General features: G+C 37.4%; 1 protein-coding gene across 1 annotated transcript in view; it reads right to left on the bottom strand.

Annotated features, from left to right (window-relative positions):
- IKZF2 (IKAROS family zinc finger 2) overlaps window positions 1–22,655 on the bottom strand; it is a 66,041-nt gene that overhangs the window by 15,342 nt on the left and 28,044 nt on the right. The window contains 3 exon segments of the mRNA XM_072418547.1: window positions 33–170; window positions 4,875–5,042; window positions 9,241–9,507. Coding sequence (XP_072274648.1) covers window positions 33–170; window positions 4,875–5,042; window positions 9,241–9,507 — 573 coding nt within the window.

Raw genomic sequence — 22,655 nt, 5'->3', positions numbered from 1 at the left:
TTTAGTGTGAAAACACACTAAGGTGTACTTACCACTGTGAGGCCCTGAACCCTGGCCACTCTCAAGTCCTGCATTTTGTAGATAGTTGTGACAACGCTCTTTATGTTCTTCAAGGGAGCTTCGCTGCTTGTAGCTTCTGCCACAGTAGTTACACTTATGAGGTTTACCTACTGCAAAGAGGATAAGACACCAGGTAAGTACACTCTTGCCTAAAGTGGTACTCAACTGTTTTGGTAAATCATCTGAACTCACAGTATTTAAGACATCTACACAAGCTGCTTGGGTAATATCATTCTTGGCATGGCCTATTCTAAAAACATTTAAATGGAATTACCCACAATCAGTTACAGATCCTCCGCTATTAATTTGACTAAGGCCCCAGCAGTTTAAACTAAACTGCAGAGAGATAAAGACTTGAAAGTCTTCAGAACTCCTGTTGAGCATTTTGAGAAATATTCACTCCACAGTGTCTGTAGCCACAGAAGTCAATAAACAATCATTTAAAGCCTACTTCCTGTTTCTCACCAATATTTAAACACCTAAATGTCCAGAGGCTGGTCTGAGGGTTATTTCAAGGAACTTTTATGATTATGTTTTGTGTAAAAACATATAAGCCATCTAGCATTCAAATTCCAAATCCCCCCCTGACATATATCTAACTGTTAACAACACTGTTATTCGGCCCTCTCCTCAGGCACAAACTTTCCTGACCGGGGAACATGAATAGATGGCAATAATGTTATGTAACTCACAAATCACTAAGGAACAAATGTTGCTTTAAAGTACCATTGCTTACCTACAAATTATGGGTGACTGGTTGCGTCTTTCTACAATACTTGTTTCTGGGGCACCCAAAACAGCTGTTAATATAGAATGAAGTAATAGATGCCCTATATATTAAAGCCTGCCTAATGGATCCTAAATCCAGACAGACAGCTAACAGTCACAAATTCTAAGCAACAACATATGCTGCTAATTGATAACTTCCAAATCTGCTGTTGCATTGTGTCCTGGGGTCCCCAAAACTGCTTGTGGTTTGCAAATTTCAAATTTAGGGAAAACATGGACACTAAGCACACAATATAATGTAGGTCTACTTATAAATACCTATTTAGAGGTGCCCTGGAATGCATTGAAAGATGTGTTGAGAAGTTACGCATCATGGGTATAACAAACTAAAATGTAAGAAACTTATTATTGGGTAAAACAAACTAAAATGTGAGAAACTGCAATCACCTACAATTTTACCAACATAAGTTATTGGCATTATTGAACAATAGAGTTGACTAATCTGTAATTTGAAGCTTTATTTATAAAGAATGGGCTGCAAAGGGCAAGTTTGCTTTAAGGGTAGCATATAGGATAAAATATTCTTGGGAAATGCATTTCTCTAGAGCATTTTAACATTGAAATGAACAATATGACTAGGTACATAACACAACTGAAAAAAGAGCACAGCTCACAATTTAGCAGTTATATTGCCTGAATGGTGGTCATACATGGTCTGAGATTCTCACATAATACGTTTGCCTTTAGTGCAGTCCTGCAATATTCTGTGTATGAAGCACAACTGTAATGTTGTACCACTGCAGACCTATGATCCAATCAAGGTATTTCCAATGCCAGTCCCTAAATACCATATACAGGCCATGTAAACCCCACCTTATTAAACTTACAGTCCTGCTCTAATAACAGAGATAACTAGAAATAAATCCCAACTTTGGCTACATTTTATTTTAATTTTGGACAAAACAGAAAAGTGTTAGAACTTGTGAGGTTTTATATGCTGTGTTCCTATAATGCAGACTCTGCCTTCATTTACTGTTCAGGTTAGACACCTATGAAATAGTGATATGTATATCTCAATAGGGGTTCTAACCCTTCTCTTCTCTACTAAAATGTCTGAGGCTGGGCTTCGACTGAATGTTTTGTTCAGCTTGTTAAATGTAATGAATAAATATGTCAACTGAAGGGAGCATCGTCCAAGGGTCTGATCATTTTTCCTTTGTGTATGGACCAGTCAAAATAGGGTAACTTGAAAGAAGAAACATTGCACTCTTTCTCTGCCACTGCATAATGATGGGCAGAAAGTGATTAGATTGTCAGGCCATTGCGGTGATTACTTTGAGGTGTTCTGCAGTAGTTTTGTGTTCTCACAAGTCTCAGTCACAGGCCAGGTTACAGGAACAATTGGTGTAATCAGCAGTTTGATTGAGGGTGTGGAATCCCCAGCTCACTCCAGGAATGCTGCTGGACAAACACTCCCTCTCAGGAGGGATTTTTTTTCCTCTCTGTTGGGTTAAAATCCCTCAGGGATATTGCTCAAATATTTTTTTTCATATTTTCACTAGGTGAAAGAGATGCAAGAAACCAAGCTAAAATAATTGACCTTTAAAAATGATAGTGCAGTTTCTGTTGCACTTACTAATACATACTAAGTCTTTCCATTCAAATCACATTCACATTCTTAATTTAAAACCAAGGCTGGTATACTGTGCATTGACTTAACACAAAATGGGCTTGTTAACACACACACAGATCTTTCTATTAATAACTGTGTTAAGTAAGCGTCCATCAATAAGGTGCAAGTTACAGATTAATGGATCTCTGCAAATACAAGGACAGTCAGAAATCTCACTGTCTGTCGGTCATGATAAGCTATAGCCATCTATGGTTAGTTTTCTTATCTAATAAAAGGAAGATTGAACTAGACATGTAATTATAAAAGTAACAATGCCCAAAGAATGCAAAAATTGTTAAAAAGTAAATCATTTTTATACCTGCAGGCTACCAAAGCCTTTATATACAAGTTTTAATATTACTTCTATATAATTCTATATACCAAGACTAGAAACAGCAGCTGTTGATTGGGGAGCAGAATTCCCTCCTTATCCTGACAGGTGAACATATAATTTTTGGAACTTTTGGTTTCATTAATGTCTTAAACCTTAGTGTATGTAAACGCTATAAACTACTATTTGCCAATGTTTGACCAGTTAAAATAAAACTGAAAGCATGTTCTGTTCTATAAGTGCAAACATAACAGTTGATCATGCGAGAAATTCAGAGCTGTCTTGTGTACTCACTTACGTTGTTATTTGAAGGTAAGTGTTTGGCCCTCTGAGCCCTTATCTTGGGACCACATAATGATTTGCCTTTATGGTGTGTATTTGTGAATATGGCAGGGTCTAAGTAGTCTGACAAGAGAAAACTGGGCAGGACTGTCCACAGTGTATAATCTTGTACTTGCATAAAACAGAGGGGAATGTTTTTTTTTTTTTTTTTTTATTGTGCCCTGGCATTACAAAACAAAATTGGAATAGTACCTAGCCATAGGCATAGTGTGAAATATTCCCGAATAGCAGCTAATATGGGGAGTGGACTAATGCTATGCGGGCATACCTTTCTGTAATACTCACAGACAACTAAAATAACTGAATGAATATTAGATTTTTAATAATCATGTACTGCTTGGATTAAAAAGTACATGATGAACTAAGCCCTAAGGCTGCCTACATACAGAGAAACATCTCCCAGCTATCTGACGAATCCAAAGTTGGTTTGCAACAGGGAGTATAAGGTTAATTTACAGGCAGCAGTGAGAGCTCCTCGATTCAGGATTATTGCCTGGGAGATGAGTATAACATTCACATGGGGGACAAAGATTCAGAGAAAGGTCATGGGGTCCAGCAGTTCTCAGCACATAATAAGCACTAGCCAATTCCATGTCTTTTGTTGTTCTCGGACAGAAATGTACCTGGTAATGGGCACCCTAAACAGCAGGTTGTTATCTGTGAAACTATAAAGTGATTATGATTTAGAAGAACCTGATAATCTTACACACATAAATGACACATTACTTTTATGAAAGCCCAGAAAGGGCATGTCCTGGGGAAGACATGAATTTTATCCTGAACTTCCTTGATGAGTAATGTTAGTGGCAGCCAGCCACGCCACAATGCACTGGAAAATCCAGTCAAATCGACTTCTCACTTCCAGTCAGCACCACACCCCCATCTTCCAGCACATTTCTGACAGGTATGGTGTGTGTCCTAACTATGCAATACAGCAATGGTGAGGCCTTACAGAAAATACTGGTGTTCTGAATGAGCTACAGAGAGAATTTTTATTTTTAAAATAAATATTCCAATGACACAAATACCTCCATAAATTTTCACCACTGAAAATGACACATACTAATATCAGGCGTGTGGCTAACAAATTTGGAAACTGAAATGAAATAACTGAAATTACCAGAAGACAATTGAATTAGTTTTGCCTTTTTTTCTTTTTAAATCAGACAATAAAGATAAAAGACTATAAGATTATGTGTGGTGGTTGCCTACAGCTACCAATCAGATTTCATCTTACTGAACACAGTGGTGATAAAAGGGTCTGACTGGTTTATTATATAATTGGTATATTTAGTTACATTTTGAACACTTTGCTTTGCCTTACTGTGTAAGCTATTTTGTAATGTGCATATATTGTCTTGTAAAAAGAAGTTTTTGCTGAACTGTTTGTAGTGCCGGGGAAATGCTAGGTTGAAATTCACATTTCCGCAGACTACAGTCTGCAATTCTGGTTCCAACTCTCCTACAGCCCCATTTGACTGTTAAAAAGACCCAGCTAAATGTTCAGAAAAAGCAAGTATTTAAAATTCTTGTAGTGTTTTCATGAATTATTTTATATTTACTTCCCATGTGCTTTTGAACTCGGTAGAAAACATTACTCTAGGAAGAGTTAACTCTCTAGGTCCTCCCTCTCTGAAGATAATAGACCTCTCCTCTTTTGGAACTGTCTAATTACTCTTAGTACTGGCCCGGCTTTCGTGCACCCTAATTCAAAGCTATTTCCATATAACGGAAACTCACCTGAGTGTGTCCTGAGGTGACCAGTAAGTGCATCTCTCCTTCGACAGGCATAGCTGCAGAACGGACACTTAAAGGGTTTCTCCCCAGAATGTAATTTAATGTGGCGCAAGAGATTCCCCTTTTGAGTGAATGATGCTCCACACTGGTTGCAGTGGAAAGGGCGCTCTCCTAAACAAAGGAAAAATAGATGTAATTTACTAACTATTAGCTGCTGCAAACCATACACTTAGCAATATATGGGAAGGCAGTTGTGTCTTTAATCAGAGCAGTCAATCAGCATTTACATTTTATCAGATTTTACATCACAACATTAGCTACTAATATCTTACAATAAGATATTTTCCTATACAGAAAAGACTACAATGGACAAATACACGTTCAGGCTTGGTGCACCTAATTCTGTATTTGGGAAATGGATAGATTAGTAATGGGGAATGCAGAACTGATGAAAAGTCTTACTGGGTAAAAGGAAATAGCAGGTATTTGGGAATCCTGGGGTCTTAGGAAGGCAACTGAACGTAGGTGTAGGCCCCACTTGGTGCTGTGAGTTTAGAGAATTTCCAGTGAATTTGAAAAGAAAGTATAGATTATTTATATAATCTAACATTTTCAGTTATTACAAAGTTAATGTTTGTGTCTTTTACAATTGGCAGGTTGTTAAATTAGGTAGGGAAATAAAGCAAAGAGGTTGCTTTCCCAAAACATGCAAAGCACAGGTTTCCTGTAAAAGTGATTTTTGGGCAATTACCTGAAAATATATAGAGTGGGTAAGTAGATTTTAATACTAAAGTTGAGCAGTAGGTCACCATTTCCTCAACTTGTGATTGGATAATGGAGAAACAGCAGCAGACTGATGAGCTCATCCCATTCTACTCTAACGTTCTGTATTTCTCCTCCTTTTCTTGTCTGTGCCCTGCTGTGCAGTGGGTTCCAGGAGGCTTAAAACAATTAAACATTTTAAGATGTTATGTTAATTTAGTGCATTAGTAATTAATGGGGTAGAGACAAAAGAACATCCAGTAAGTATATTCTTCATTAACATTAGCATGCACTTTGTTTTAAAACAAAGGACTGCTGCCACTATGAAATATTTCTGATTTTAGCATTGTATGTATAAAGGGGGCCTTTTGCTTATTCCTTTATGGAAATTAAATGTACTGTGCACAAAGACTAATACAATTTCTGTTTCACAGCCAAGGCTGGAACTGCTAAACGCACAGATGAAATACATAGGAGCCAGTTTACCTGCCAAAAGGACCAGATTTCCCTAATATATTTACACTTAACACAGCACAGCTCTACCAGACAGGGCAGGATACCTGATCTCTTTTCTGTTACACCTACATGTTCTATCTTTTTTATATTCTGTGACTGAACAGGGAAAAGGGAAGAAGCACAATGATACTGTGCTAATTTTTACTCCTCCCGCTGAGGAGCCAATACCAAGTCAAATTAAGGTTCTTACCCAAATTTTAAAACATTAATTTATTTTGTAATAATGTGGACACATTAATATTCATTTCTTTTAGATTTTCCTAGTCTGCTTTGGAGAGATGAGCCAGAAGGGCCAGGTAACAAGAACAGTCATGGCTGCAGAGGGTCTAGAACTGCAGCTAAATATATATATATATATATATATATATATATATATATAAAATCATATTGAAGACTTGAACTGTCGACAAAAAGAAGTCTTTCAATTCACAGCCCTGGGCTAAGTACAATACAGGGCATGTACAGCATGTAGTGGAAAGTATATAATTCCCTTTAATAAAATTTATTAAGTATAAATAAGCCAGATGTGATATGGCCACATACAAATCCATGCTATTAGCACTGATATACTAATACTCTGCAGTGTAGAATTCCTTGTTAAACAAAATAAAAGTTATTTCACTTTGCTGATGATTTTGTATACTTCAATTGAAATAATTGGGGTTTGCTGCTCCAATGCAAAATGCCTGAAGGATCTGATTGTAATATTACCTGAGCTATTGCAAGTACACACATAATAATCTTCTGGTTTCTTCAATCCCAGCAAAAGATTGCATGCATCAGACACTTTAGTTTTTGCAGAACTAAATCTGCAACGATGCTAAATTTGTATGCAGTACTCTTAGTCGAAGTTCTGTATCCATTCCATCAGTCAATACCACAAAGGTATCTTTACACTGCCATCAGTACCTCATCAGGGCTCCGTCAGTGTAATATACCATACCTGACATGTATACTAATTAAACAATAAATTACTGAAGCTTTAACTACTATTACAGGAGTGTTATATTGTGCTCATGATTGAACTAAATTAGTTTTAGTAATAAGAAGAATAGGTGTAATGAGTTCACCCCAATTTGCTCAAACAAAGTGAACTTTGAGCAAGAGGTCTATCATCAATTTAGACTTGGGTAATAATTTGTTTACAGCCTCACTTCCCCAACTACCACTTCTGCCTTCTTCTCTGTAAATAAATGTAAATCTTTATGTAAAAGCAGCCCAAAATGTGCTTTCCAATGGACAGCAGAGGAGTTCTAGCTAATAAAAATCATTTTGAACCCACAGGTATATGACTTGCCTTCCAACTTTATATCTGACTGGACAGAATTTTGGCAATTATTTCTCCTTTAGGATCTTACAACTGAACTGGCTAATAAACATAGTGGGCTTGGAGGAATAGCTAGGTAAAAGAATACTGCATGTTTCTTTTTTTAATCAAAAAGAAAAATAGTTAATCCAAGAATTTTGCAAAAAGTATTCATGAAAAGGCTTTCTCACTTTAACATATTTAACATCATTTTCAGGCTTTGGGCTGCACAGTTAGTCTGCTGCCTTCTATGCGAGAACAGTGTTTTTTTCTAATGCTCAAAGCTATAGCTCATGGTCTCCGATCAGCAAAGCCAAGGTTACTGTTGAGCTCTAGCCCAGCATAGAGCATACTGGACTGATGCAGAGAGACCACTGTTTTTACACAGAGATCACAAGATTGAAGCTGCTTTAGATTACAGCCTACTTGAAAAAAATCAAAATTAAGCCTTTAGGGCATGATGATCTGCAAAAACTCTTTGATGAACTTTTGTGATAAAATATTAATGTCTAAATGTTGTGATAACATGTGCCCAAAAACCTTGGTAAACAAACTTTTTGATTGTTATCATTCTGCAGCACCTAAAAATTAAAAGGGTGTTCATGATTTGTTGGTGTAGTTTATATATTTCTCTTCCTGTACACCGTTCTATAAAAAAATTGTTATTTACAAATACAAGATGCTCTTATCAAAGAACTCTTATCCAGTTGTGCATGCACATTGCAGTTAGGTTACCACTTAGGACCTTACTAATGTTGAGACTATTTAGCATTAATATTTTGTTCATGCTTTTAAATGACATTGGTAACCAAAAGTGTAGAATAACTGGCAGAGATCTTAGTTGTTGTAAATTGTTTATGGAGTTAAACAGGAAAGCATTTAGCTTTCGAATGGGAGATAATTAGGGCCAAGCGGATTCGAATTATCCATCTTTCATTTTGCTCAAAAACATATCGATTTTGTAAGGGTAGTACAGATCCATACAAACTAATCACGTATCTTGGACCATTGCTGTCTGCGGACTGTAATTTAAATTGGTCATTCCAGTGATAACTGATATTTTACAGGAGGGTTAAATAACTGACCAGCCTCTTATAGCTCTTGGAAATATAAAAGGGAAGAAATAACTAAAACTGACATTTTTGAAATCTCATACTCCACTTTCCAGATATGGCTAAAAACTGCCAAAATATTTTTTACCTTAATGATGATTTATGTAATAGTTTAGAAAGTGGGGAATATGAAGGTAAATTTGTAAGCCCATCAGTCCTAATAATTAGCCAGCAGGCAATATTGTGGAACCAGGAAACATTTGTTAACATGGACTACAACTGAAAAACTCAAAATATTAGACATAAGGTGTAATTTTTGGCTACTAGGCTGCTTGTATTTGTCCAGTCCCAAGCCTGATCAAGGAATGAGGCCACATAGTGTATAAAGTAGCATCAAATAATTGAGCCAGGAAATCTCACTAATGCAATCCCAGAAGAATATTAGAAGCCAGCAGATTATTGAACCTACCAATATCTACCTTTATCATAAATATCATATCACATAACCTTCACATGATATCTACAAATGAAATAAGCCCATGTTTATAAAAACCTTACAGGATTCTTGAGGTGAAGCGCTGGTATAGTGTCCATATTCCCACCCGCCTACATTTTCTACATTTTTACAACCATGAAAATGTGTACCTGCCTTATAAAATGGAGTAAACCAGGCAATAGTATCAGGTAATATCAACATCAGTTTCCACAGGCAGTTTGGCTTCTGGCTGCTTACCCGTGTGACTTCTCTTATGGACCATTAGCACATTGGGGCCAATGCAAACCATGCCACAGACGTCACATTTCAGTTTACCATTCGGAAGCCGGATTCCACCATCGAGAGACAGCTCCTGATTCATGCGACTGTCTGAGATCCCATTGGTGTCTGCTAGAGGCTCTTCTAAACCACTCTCATCATCCTGCGACTGGATTGGTGTACCTCGGCGAAGGGGCTTCCTGTCCCCTTCTTCATCACTCTGCATCTCCATCTTTACTGAGTTTGCTAAAAAACAAAAAAAGAACACCACATTTTTAGAATACAATATATTCTACACTTAGCATATAATACATAATAAAGAAACTCTGTGAGACGATTAATATGAAACTGCTATTGTTGACCTCTTTTAGAGAATGGTAGATATGTCTGGTTTTATTACTTTTATAGTCACTCATCTCAGCAAATATACAGCAAGTAAATTCTAGGAAATCAATCTGCATATTTATTTTGGGTGAGTGAGTTATACTGGAGTCAGAGAACATCATGATAGCCAGAAAATCTAGACAACCTCTATAATAACTTACACCCAATCTTATCAAAATCCAGAGCAATTTTACAGAAATCAGACAAAGTGGTTAAAACTTATGTTTTACAGTTTGCATAATAAATCTGCAGAGTATTACTTGCTTAACTTTTTCTGCATTCTAATATTAAACCAGACCGGATCTTACAGACCTGCAGAGCTGTACAATATTGAAAATATAAAGATTAGAATGCTGCATAATACCAAAACCCTTACTACCATCTAGCAGAAGTTTTGTGGACCTATGTCCATGGATCCCACAAGCTCACATTTACTGGCGAATTCTTGCTTACAAAACCCATGAAGCTGGGACTGATGATTAAATATTCATTTATAGATCAGTTGGATTGGATGCTTGAGTGCAAAAGTGGCAGCACATCTGCTCATGTGTATCAGGCTTTAGGATATTTAGAAATGAGCTACGATTCTGCTCATGGATCCTCAATTGACCTTTTTAAGTAACAAATGGCAATCTGAGAGCACTGTAATGATGAGGACCAAAATGCTAGTTGGTGAACTTATTAAAAAACAAAGTTTTTTCTCTAGGTAGCTACATGGATACTAAATAGGTGGAATGGAAGTAAAGGCACAATATAGATTAAGTCTTTGCTTCTGTCCCATTCCAACAAACTAGCCATAATCCCTATTTAATGTATAGCGCTGCATAATATGTGGGGGCTATATAAATCCAGTTTATTATCATTTATAATAATAATAACCACAATGCAGTTTCATCCAGCAGTAGCTCCAAAGATCACCCATTCATTCTGTACATCATATTGGACGTCAATAGTAACCAGCACATATATACATACAGGTATCAATGCAGCTTATATGCAAAATAAATAATTTAAAATGGAAGTAACCCAATAAAATTTGGGTGGCAATTATCCTATCCTACCCAGTTATCCTATTATAACAACGTTTGAAAAAATAAGTTTGTAAGAAAAACTGGCACTGCTATGCTACTTACATGCAATAAAGACAAATTATAGATAACACGTGCATAACTAAGCAGCACCACCCAGCAAACTACAGGGTCATATGATAAATTTTACCCTTCAACTTCTCACCATGTGGTTTCATCTTTCCTCTTTCTGGCTCTTTTCCAACAGGACAGAACAGCTGCCAGGTGTTTGCTGCAAGCTGTTTGCCCCTCTCCTTGTGGTTTGTCTGCATAAGCCCACAAACAACGTCGCCAGGTCCCTTCCAGTGCAAGAAGGAGTAGAGCTGAACCTCATGCAGCCCTCATCTCCTGCTCAGCACATCTCCATCCTTCCACTTTTAGATCCTGCCGTCAGTACTTGTTGTGTGCCTGTATCCTCTCCCACAGGGATGGAGCGGCGAACATCATCTCTCCATAGAGGATAACTGCTGCAAGAGGGATCTCCTCACTGCTATTCAGAATATACCTGTGTAATAATACAGGCGCACTGCTCTGTTGTTGTGCATGTGATCAGTAGTAATATATTATTACAGTATAAGGCTAAGAATATGTAATGCCATATAACCCAGCATGACAGTAACATAGAAAAATCCCTTTCCTGTAAGAATGTAACAGTTGGTGGCATTTTGCAGTAACCAGTAGTTGTTAAACCAGCGATTCTAGTCAGGGATATGCAATGTGTTAAACTACTATTCCCTGTTGGCTGACAGGGCATGCAGTTCATAACAGCTAGAGAACAAGTTTGCCAAACAATGGCATGACTACCATAGCATGCTGGGAATTCTGGTTCAGTGCCATACTTACATTTTGCACCGGGCACCACAGACTCCAAGTTTGATGTCCCTAGTAAAAATCTGAACATTGCCCACTCGGCTCAATGTCAATGGCATCTCTTTTTATTTAACGGGTGGAAGTTTGTTATACAGCAGGGCAGCGTAATGATCAGAAGGAACTGATCTACTACATCGAAATTAATAAAATTTAAACCTAACTTAAATCCCAACCTAAACGTCACACCTTTAATCTCTTTATATTACTGTACCCCAGCAACTTTGTGAGTGCTCCTTGCTTAAAATCCTTAAAAATAAGTAGCATAGGTGACAGCTTATACCACTCACACTCCTCACCGCATATGTTCTCAGACAGACTTCTATTAAAAGGAGTCAGAATAGAGCAAGAGTCAGACTAATTCTGTTACTAAGTGCTGATTAATGAGTGCACTGGGTCTAAATTTGGCACCCTGCTCAACTTCTGTAACAGGAAAATGAAGATGAGAATAAAAAAATGGACGCTGTGAGTATAGTGTCTGGCTGCATATATAATTTCTGTGATTTTAACTGGGTTTTAAAACTTCTAATTTGGCATGTCTAGATGTTGTACAGATGCCAAGTGAGCAGTACACATTGCATTTTTCGAGCACTCCTTTACTTTAGAAAGGAAGTGATAGTTCCCAACTATCTACCATTTAATACACTCCCAGGGTGTTAGACACCATTGGCAAAGGAGAGAATGCACAGAGGAAAGTAGCAAGGCTTTGGTGAAAAAAGGGGTTAATGGAAGTGAAAGGAAATACTAAAATGAAAGAACAGCAATAGATTTCATCTAAAGGATGGGGCGGTCACACAAGTTGTATACAGCTAAAGTTTGTTATATACATTATAGTGTAATTGTACTCCCTCCTTTAGATTTTCCAGGGACCAGGTAGTATGAAGGACCTATCCCCATGGATATAAACTGCATACACTGTTGGGTATGTCCTCATTGTACAGAATTTGTACAATCAAGGTGTAACATCACCGGCCAATGAAACTTGACTGTTCTTGATGAGGAGTAAGCGGAGTGCTCCAAGATATCTGTATTAGCTGCACATTGGCATAATACAAACACCTTTGATCTTGGGTTGTGGTTGTAACAGTTACAAAGATGAATGTGTGACTGCTTTGATATCGGTCATCATATTCAAATAATAATAAGCCTCACTGTTGATCAGTATCAGGTTACTATGACAAAGTTTGCCAAGCACAGGAAAGGCTTAATGCAGATTCAGGATTTGGTATATCATTTCTTACATGGTACAAATATTTATTGTTTATAAGTGAAAATGTTGGTGAATTTTTCTGAGAAGTACTACTACTATTACTGTCTCAGAACAAAAAAACATAACACCAATAAGTCTGTGTCATTCTTGTTTTGCAACCCTCTTATGCTTATTATTTGATAAGGGAATTGAACAAGACTCCATTATGAAAGCCAACACTATCTAGCCAGTTGTGAAATATTCTCAGTAACTGCCTCCTCCTACACTGGCATGAGCGGGCTTTATTCAATATGTTATTGTAAAAGTGCACTACCCTACAAAAGTGGAAAGCATCTTTACTGGTTTGCAAGATATGTGCAGGTTCACATGATGCTTTAGCCTAAATCTTTTCTTTTTCCAATGTTAAATTTAGAGATCTTCAAGGATACAGATCAGCAGTCCGGACAGTCAACATTCAGGAGAACTAGATTGTAAGCTCTTCGGTGCAGGGTCCTCTCCTCCTCCTGTGTCACTGTATGTATCTGTCATGTGCAAACCCTATTTTATGTACAGCTCTGCATATTATGTTGGCGCTATATAAATCCTAATTATTATTAATAATAATAATAATAACTGGATGAAGAATTTAGACAAATATATCTTCTATTTAATGGTAAGGAAAAGGGTTAATTTCCCTTTACGTTAGCCCACGTTTCATTCCACGAATCCAAATCACTTTATCCACACTGCCTCTAGCACAGTATTTGTACAACTAAAGCCAAAAAACATTAAATCCTTCAAGACAAATCAACACACCTTTTCTCTATATTATCCTACATTATCCAGTTCAAGCATGACAAAACCATAATATAAATATATTGTCAAAAATTCCCCTGGACATTCCAGGAGTAAATATCGCTTACAGTACACACAGATAACAGAATGGTACTTTAGTGTGAACGCAAAACCACAACACCATCTCCTAGCATATCCCAGCTGTAATATTAGGAAAGTCCCTAAGGTCTCATTACTCATTTGTAACCCCGAAGACAAGATATCCTGACCTTACAGTGTTGCACATAAAGAAATCCATAACAAGACCCAGCAAAGACTTACTGAATTAGAGCTGAACAAAGGCAATAGTGCAAAAGTGAAGCATACATCATCCGCAAACGCTCAGGCTACATGTACAGTATGTGTAATAAATAAAAACTGGCACTGGTCAATTGATTTCCTAAAATGCAAAATTAAGATAAATATTTTTGCCAATGCATTTAAACGTAACCAAGTATGTACTGAATTGATACAATTGGAGGAATCCTAAGAAATATTATCAACCCATTATTATTTTGCAATCTCTGTACCATTAAGGATATATTTTCTTCATTTTCTGTCATTTTCTGCCAAGTAAGAGAAATTTCTTAGAAAGGTGTCACCAGAAAAAAGTAATTTGTATGTATTTGTGATTTCTTTTACTGATCCAGTGACAATTTAGAATGGTAAATCTATTTGTACTTTAGTAGTCAAAATGGTTATTAGAAAACATTCCAGCATTATGCTAAATTCTAGCCAAACTTACTGTGATCTGTATAATGACAATGTGGTCAGAATAGCCATAGTGCCATAACCTCATGGCCACTGCACTGATTATAAAAGTATGGATGGGAAGAAACCAATAGGAAACTGAATAACTAATAAATTATGTATATTTATTTATATAAAAAACCTCTGGTAGTAAAAGAACCCAAAACACACACACACACACACACACATATATATATATATATATATATATATATATAAATATTTATATATATAAAGGAGTGGGAACTTCTTGGAAAAGTTTTAGATGCTATGTGTAGGAATGAACATGCGGACATTTCACAAGAGTCAATAATACTCAGAGTCACTTTCCAGGAAAATATCACTTTTCAATGGATTATCCCTATTAAAAGTTACACCATTAGCCGATGAAAGCATGATATTACCTGCAGTTTTATGTAACTCTTGATATGTATTTGGGACTCAATCCTCCTAAAGCTCCATCTTATTGAAGAATATCTGGTCACTAAGAGATGTTACAATGTGTAATATCAATAACACCCGGGAGTATATGTGAATTACAACTCTTTCCCTTGAGGGTCTGTATCAAACACATTAAGCAGTAGGAGCATGTACCTAGGGTTCTGTAAAAAGAAACAAACCTCTCCATAGGTGGGATTAGCTCTAAAAACTTGCTCATGGCAAGCTTTGAAAACCCAGTGGGTAAGGAACTGGCTGAAAGGACAGTCAAAATAAATGGCATTTTGAGAAGTGACAGTTCCTGAAATGGAAATGCACATTTGCATATTGTCACTAGGGAAGAAGCCTTGTAAAAGTTCTCTAAACATATTTACTTTTCCAAGGAGACAAGCAGGACACTGGAACACTGCTAGACAGCAACACATATTTTAGATGTACCTAAATCATAAGTATATATGTGATGCACATAAAAATGTCTGGTAAATAAAAAAACTTATTAGTTTTCCCAGTATTGTCCTGCCAGCAATAGCCAGATTTTAAAGGAGTAACTATAGATTGATGACATTTTAAAAACAAAAAAAACAGGTTTGCATCGATCATTTGGAAAACACTTTAGGATGGTATGCACCCCAGAATGTCTACTCATTTAGTTAGAATACAACCATCTAATAAAGTTAGAGAGCTAAAAACATTTTCACCCCGGATTTGAAGGGGACAATTCTGACTGTGCAGACCTTTTTAAGCACTCTACCCCTGAAATGTTAAACAGCTTTTTTAGAGACCTTTAGGAATCCCCAGTTTTGTCAAGGTGCCACAACCCTAGGAGTGCAGAGTTCTGGCGTTACACCCCTCACGGGATGCTATACAGCAGGGATGCCCACATTTTTTTGGCTTCGGAGCTACTTTTAAAATGACCAAGTCAAAATGATCTACCAACAATAAAAACTTGGACTTAATAACGCCCGTGTGCAGCAGAGTTTAAATTTTGAAAGGCAGGGCTCCGCAAACTACTCACGCTGCCTTTGCAATTTACCAGTAGATTGGGATCTACCTGTAGGGGACCTCTGCTGTACAGGGTCATCCCCTGTCCCTTCTGCAATGAAGGACCAGCTGGGTTGTCATTTTTTATTATGTGGGTTTAGTTACACTTTGAAGTTAACAGGGATGTATTATACAAGTTGTCCTGTCCCAGTGCTTAGATACTGGACAGAGAAATACAAAGTAACATTGTTATTTTTGGATTTACTCTGTCCATCAAAGGAATGAACTCCAATCAACTAAAGCTTGACAAGTAATTTTTTTTAATAAAATAGGTTCCTATTTTTTACCCTTTGTTTACCCAAAGTAATTCCTTCTTCCCCTTCTCCTCCTCAAAGCTATATTTGACTTGTTCATTAATTTATTTATTTTTTGTTGTTGCAGGAACAAATGCACACTTAAGGTGTAAATGCTTAAAAGCTATATAGCATTTTATTTTTTGTTTGGAATAATTAGTATATATTATTACACACACACACACACACACACACACACACAAGATAGACTCAGAAATGCTGATTAAAAATTAGAATAATTAAGCTGCTTATGAGAAGGTGTACTTGGTATCTTCCTCCAAAACCTCCTGAAATCACCAAATGTAGGAGTAAATTACAACCAAGACCCTCCTTTATTTTTGGTAAACATGAATAATATAAAGTTTATCAACAGGTCAGACAATATGTGACATGATTTGTAAACATTGCTGTGGTGCACATGAGGTACACAGGTGTGAGAGTTGAAGTGGTTTAAACGAATCCACACTACTAGAATAAACGCCGATCAGTCCAGGTGCTTCGGAGTCTCTCTGTTTGTTCAATGTGGTTCAGAATGTCCCAGCGCAGGATCGAAAACAAGAATATAGGTTCATCAAATGAAAGTTTCAGCATCTGGATTGTTTCCTAACATCTGACTACAGCAAGATTTGATAGATACTATGGGCAACGAGGGCATGTTTTCTTTCTGATATTTGGATAAATTGGATAAATAAGGCCAACGATTTTTTAATACAAATGTTTTTCTATTAAAGCTTCAAGCTCCAGGCAAACACAACATGGAGTAATGCATAAACCATAAGACTAGTCACATAACTATATTTTATTTCTGGATGCACAGGTTGGTTAATGATCCATGACAATGGTGATCAGCTGTAATACAAATGCCTGCTTGTGGTATTAGGACTTCTAACATGTTCTCATGGATTATAGTTATCAGTGCGGGGGGGGGGAACATAGGGTCTTCTACTGCCCATTAAAGATATATTATTACAAAAAAAATAAACCATGACATAAATATACCATGCATCGCATGTAGTTTGCTATGGAACATATTGGAGTTCTTAGTTCTCTTCAGATTATTCAACCAGTGGGCTACAAATGTCAACATGAAAAAATGGGTGAATTAGATGCATGGTCATTCCTCATATATTTGTTGTAGCTGATAATTTTTAAAGTGGACCTGAATATCACAGATGCTAGACCAGGTCAACTCCCATGATACAGTACCAGCCATATGCTCCTGTATAGAATGGATATTTATAATCTAAAATAACACTCAAAATATCTGGAGTTCCTCCTTAATAAAGTGACAGATCCTTTTTAACAAGGGAGTACTAGACAGTAAATCACTACATGGGGTGACCTGTCAAATATGTGTTTTATGTGGTTAATCTTAAACTTATTTTGTATAATCCTTACAAAGTACGCTGACATTCCATAAACCGCTACGGTAGAAGAATAAAAACCTATGCTGCCAGTTTGGAAGAGTCCGGAAGCTATAATTATATAGATTTGAATGTCTTGTTATTCATCGTTATGTTTTTCAGTAAAACCATTCTGTTTTTAAGTAGACAACATGCTCAGGAATCTCCAATCATGGATCAGAACAATTAAGATGTCACTGAGATTCCTCAATACATGAGATTTGTCTTTATAAATACACCGGCTTTGTCATATTTTTATTTGTACCGTAGAGGAGGTAAAAAAACACAAATCTCCTGAAATGATCAACTAGAGGAGCAAGAACAATTGAAGCAGGACTTTATCTTTCTATTTGACTAATTTGCATATTAAAAAGTTTATCGTTATGAAATATTTTGCATTTTAGTTTTGTTTAAAAATTGCACATGGGGTTCTGCTAAAAGACAGGCTGAAGTAGTAAGCTTAGGCTTTCTAGTAAAGTCCTTGATTTTACACTTTCATTAATGAAACTGGGTGATCCAGCAAACCTGAAAATGATCTGGTCCAGAGTTGAAAACATTTGCTAAGAAATGACTTTTAAGCAATCCATTCCAGGTCTGCTAGATCACCCAGCTTCACTGATGAAAGTGTATCCTCTCCAGCCTTGGAGAGCTTTAAAAAATCACGCCCAATGAGAGAAGTACAGGAGCTACCATTGTTAGTCCTTAGAAAATGCTCATCACAATTCCTGCCAGAGAGCTGGCATTCTCAAAGAGTTAAACATTGCAGCCTCCACAATCTCCCATAACGGAAGTTTAGACCTTCAGGATTGATAAAGAAGTTCCTGCACAGGACTGTACAATGGAAATGAGCAAAGGATAATTTCGGCTGTATTGATATTATAGTAAAATGACTTATGTATGTAAATCAGGTCTGTAGTAAACATGTGGATTCAGCCTTGTATCTCATGAGGAATCAACAGCAACCACTTACTGCAGATCAGCAAGGGGCAAACACATATTGAAAGTCTTCTTGCAGCAATTTAGAACCAGTGGCAGCAATGTAGGGAGCACAGAGCCAATGTTTACAAAACCCCAGCCCTGGCATTTACTTGCTGACACTCATTCCCACACCATTACTGTAAATGGAATTGTGTTTTCTTGGTCACTACACCTGTAGACTATTCAGTGTTGGACACAGGTTGACAACTGTCCAAGGGTGGACATACATACATGGAAATGTGTCACTGGCTGGATCACCAGATAAAATTAAAAAATCCTGGAAAGAGAAAATGAATGTAGCCTCCACATTGTACACTAATCTGTGTATGAGCAGCTAAGTGTACCATCTCAGCACACCTCTGCAATACATGCATGGGCACTGGATTCATGTCATTGCAGCTGGGGTTAACAAGATGGCCAACGGTCCTGAATCAAGAGAAGGACTGGGTAATGTACTGTACAGATATCAAATGGACATCATATGAATGTTGCTAGAAATGATCTTTTGTGATGGTTTCCATTGACAGATCTATGAATGAGCATTGTACACATCCATTCTGTTCTATAGAGAGAGGATTGGGGAAGACAAGCAACTGGCACTCACACTGTGTCACACTGTCTCCTCCATTGAAATGTACAGCAGTTTTCCCGCAATCAGTTGTTGATCAACCAAAAGCATAAACTTTTGTGTCGGTGAGAATTATCTGACGTGTGTACATTGCTTAAAGCTGCCAGTGCCTCCCAGGAAGCATTGGAAAACTGATGCCTTCTAAATATTAAAATAAAAAGTTATGACCATACAATCTAATTCAGCCACAGCACAGTCATCACTGATGGGTAACATACCACACACTCCTTGTATTGAAGGGACTTTGTGTTTGCCAACAAGTGTCATGTTTTTCAATAATAAAAACAAACAAAGCAAAATGACATTACTGCACTTTGCACATTATGTACTTTGTTTATTCCTAAATACACCCAGCACTGGTTACATAGAGCACTTGGCACATCTGGTTTCTTCACAATGCTACTCCTCTGATGTAGAAGACATTATTATAGCATTGTGTGTATGGGGAGGGGGCCAACATCGCTATTAGCCTACCATCAATAAGATCATAGTTTCATCAGCAAGCAATTATTAGCTTTGTGACAGGAAATATTAATGCACAGCAAGACGCCTCCAGTGCATACAGCCAGACACATATATTACACAAAATGAAACCTATCACCAACCTCATCGCTTGACAAGCCAGGTAATAATGTTTTCTGCAAGGACTGTGCCCTTCTAGGAAATAATTACATGAAAACAAGTGCGGGACACGAAATATAGGATCCCCCTGCCTGACACACCCTGCTTTGCTCTGGCAGCACCAAGCGTAGCTTACAGCCATGAAACCGGTTCCAAGTCATCTTCCTTAGAAAGTCGCTGCAGCTAATGAATTCACCCCCTGGCTGACCCATTTCAGCCTTGCTAAACACAACAGTCTCCTGCAATGTGAAGTTAAGAGATTTTTTATTTTAAAACTGTGGGAGGGGTATCTCACATTCTTTAAACCAGCTTGCCTGGAATCCTTGTGTGATTCTTCAGTTTAAACTGCTTTAGACAGAATTAAAGTTTATGTCGGAAAAAATCATTTGCAGTACATGTGTCCTAACATAGACCCTGTAAGAGCAGACATAAAACTACCAGAAATAAAAAAAAAAAATAAACATTAGTAGTTGAATAGGGGCCCTAGGAGCGGCTCACCGAAAAGTTTTCAAAAGTAAGTCTAAAAGGGGTCTTAGTTGCCAGCAATTAGCAACACTTCATTGCTGGGTCAGTTTGCCCAATTATATTACAAGATCCTAGAAAGTGAAGAGTTCTAATCTGTTACTGATACCGCAGATGAATTTCCTGATCTGCACGAGTTACAGGTACTCTTTAATAAAAATTATGTTATTATGCTAGGTTCATGAAACTAGCTGTAAATCTGGAGAGTTCAGCTGCCTGTGGAGTGTAAGTGAGGATGCTCAGCTGCACATCGGTAAACAGTTGTGCACATATGTCACCATCCTGCACCTCTCCTCTGGGCGCTGCCACCCTAGAGATATAAAACTCCAAGGAACATCTGAAGGAGAGAGGAAGGACCGTTCACCTCCTAACAAGGACTCTATGTGTAAATGCCAGAACACTTTTCAACATTTATTTCTTCTTTATCAACTCGACAGCAAAATGGCTAATGGTAACCAACCTGAGGGTATGCTAAGATAATTAAGCTGATGTAGCCATTTGCCCGGAGATGAGCTGGGCAATGGAGTTTAGCATAACAACCTTTTTGGTTTTGGATACAATGTAGAAGGATTTTATCCCCTATCATATTTTTATTTTCATCTTCCATATAGGGGGTTATTCTCCACAACAAAGAAGAAGACATAAAAGAAAAAACACAATCTGTCCAATGCCAAAAAAAAAACGTTTGTTAGAGTTGGGCTACAATAAAGTATTTACTATCTGCTCAATTTGAAATTAGCAATGACCTCTTTATTCATTCAGGAAAAAGTGACAGGTTTTCCCCATCCACTAATACTCACCTGCACTGCATTCCGCTCTCAGTTCCTCTGTTGGAACCAAAATTCCGAACTCTGTAAAAGTTTTGTGTCGCTGGGTGTTGGAGCTTTTACAGGGTTAATCTCACTCAGCCCCTATACCCGGGAGAATTGGGTATTTACCAACAGTTCTAATAGAGTAATGGAAGAGAAGCAAGGGAGACAAGGGAAGGTGCTAATCAATGGGTGGGGGTTGGCCTTAAAAGAGAACCTGTCACTTTATTCTCTACAAATTCTCTTTATAGTGGTGTTCTTCCTAAAGATTTCATGTGCAATATCTAGACCAACCAACGTCCAGAAAAACAGTTTGACTGTATCCGGTATTGCTTAGTGAATCACACCTCTTACAAGAGTACATTGAGCTAAAAACTCGCCTGAATACCAGAACTCGCACACCCCAATATTCGGGTTACTGGATATATACTGGATTGTATGATGTGATGACTTCCTAAATTGTATGTAAAACCAGTCACTGAAATGTCATGTAAGCTTTACCTTATTATTGCCATGCTACTATTTTAATCCTGTAGCTAGCTGTAATAGCTGGTAAATATTTTTGTTCAGACATTTAGTTTCATAGGTTGGCCTATGATAATTTACCACTTTGTCCCGGTCTCCTAATGGTCCTTCTGTATTGCTGAAGGACCAGATCACATCAATAATTGGACATTAAGTTCATCACACTACATAGTCCAAGGATATCCCTATCAGCCAACCTGCCCTATAAAATGCCATGGCATCTTCACCAACTGAATATGAAGTGCCTGCAAAGAGACTGCAGGAGACTGCAACACATAATAAATATATAAAAATTGGCAGATGTTTATGAAATGCAATGCTCTAGCCAAGTAAATGCCACTGAGGGTAGGGTTTGCATCTACAATAATATCAACAAATATATTAAACATGTTTTTTCTTTAAAAGTAGCCTTAGCAAACATGGATCAAGTTTCAGTACGATCGAACAAGTAGAGGGAAGAACATCGGGAGCATGGAGTCCTTGAATTCTACTTAGCAAGTTGCACCTATTGATCTGTACTGGACTGGCAGTGGTGAGAAAGGGTGGTGCACTGAAAGAGAAAATAAATAAATAAAAAGCCAAACAGCATGAAATCCACCCGGATATGACCTTGGAATTGTTTGAGAGAATATGTGGAAAGACCAGAAACCTGTTCTGTAGGAAGAAAATACAGGTGGGGAAGGAGAGAAAAAAACAGATAATAAAAAAAGTTTTACTTGACAGGTTTTGGCCAGAGGCCAGATTAACCTGGAGTAGCTGGGAAGGTGCGGAGGGGACTGGCGAAAGGTTTGTTAAGGAACTGGGTAGATGGGAGAGGTAGTGCTATTTCAAGTCATACACAAGTGCTTTATTAACTCTTACACTCCTGCAGCTCCAAAAGCCATCAACTGGCCTTTTTCCAAAGCAAAGAAAATACTAAATAATAAAATAACACAGAAGAATGAAACCATAAAAAATAAATACACCTCTTGTTACAAACTGAACATAAACCAGTCCTGATAATTTCTACCTGAGCCCAGATTTAGACCTGCGGTCACTCCCTGGC

The sequence above is a fragment of the Pyxicephalus adspersus genome, chromosome 7 (assembly GCF_032062135.1).
Source record: "Pyxicephalus adspersus chromosome 7, UCB_Pads_2.0, whole genome shotgun sequence".
Classification (NCBI taxonomy): domain Eukaryota; kingdom Metazoa; phylum Chordata; class Amphibia; order Anura; family Pyxicephalidae; genus Pyxicephalus; species Pyxicephalus adspersus.
This window is presented reverse-complemented; position numbering and strand designations above follow the sequence as displayed.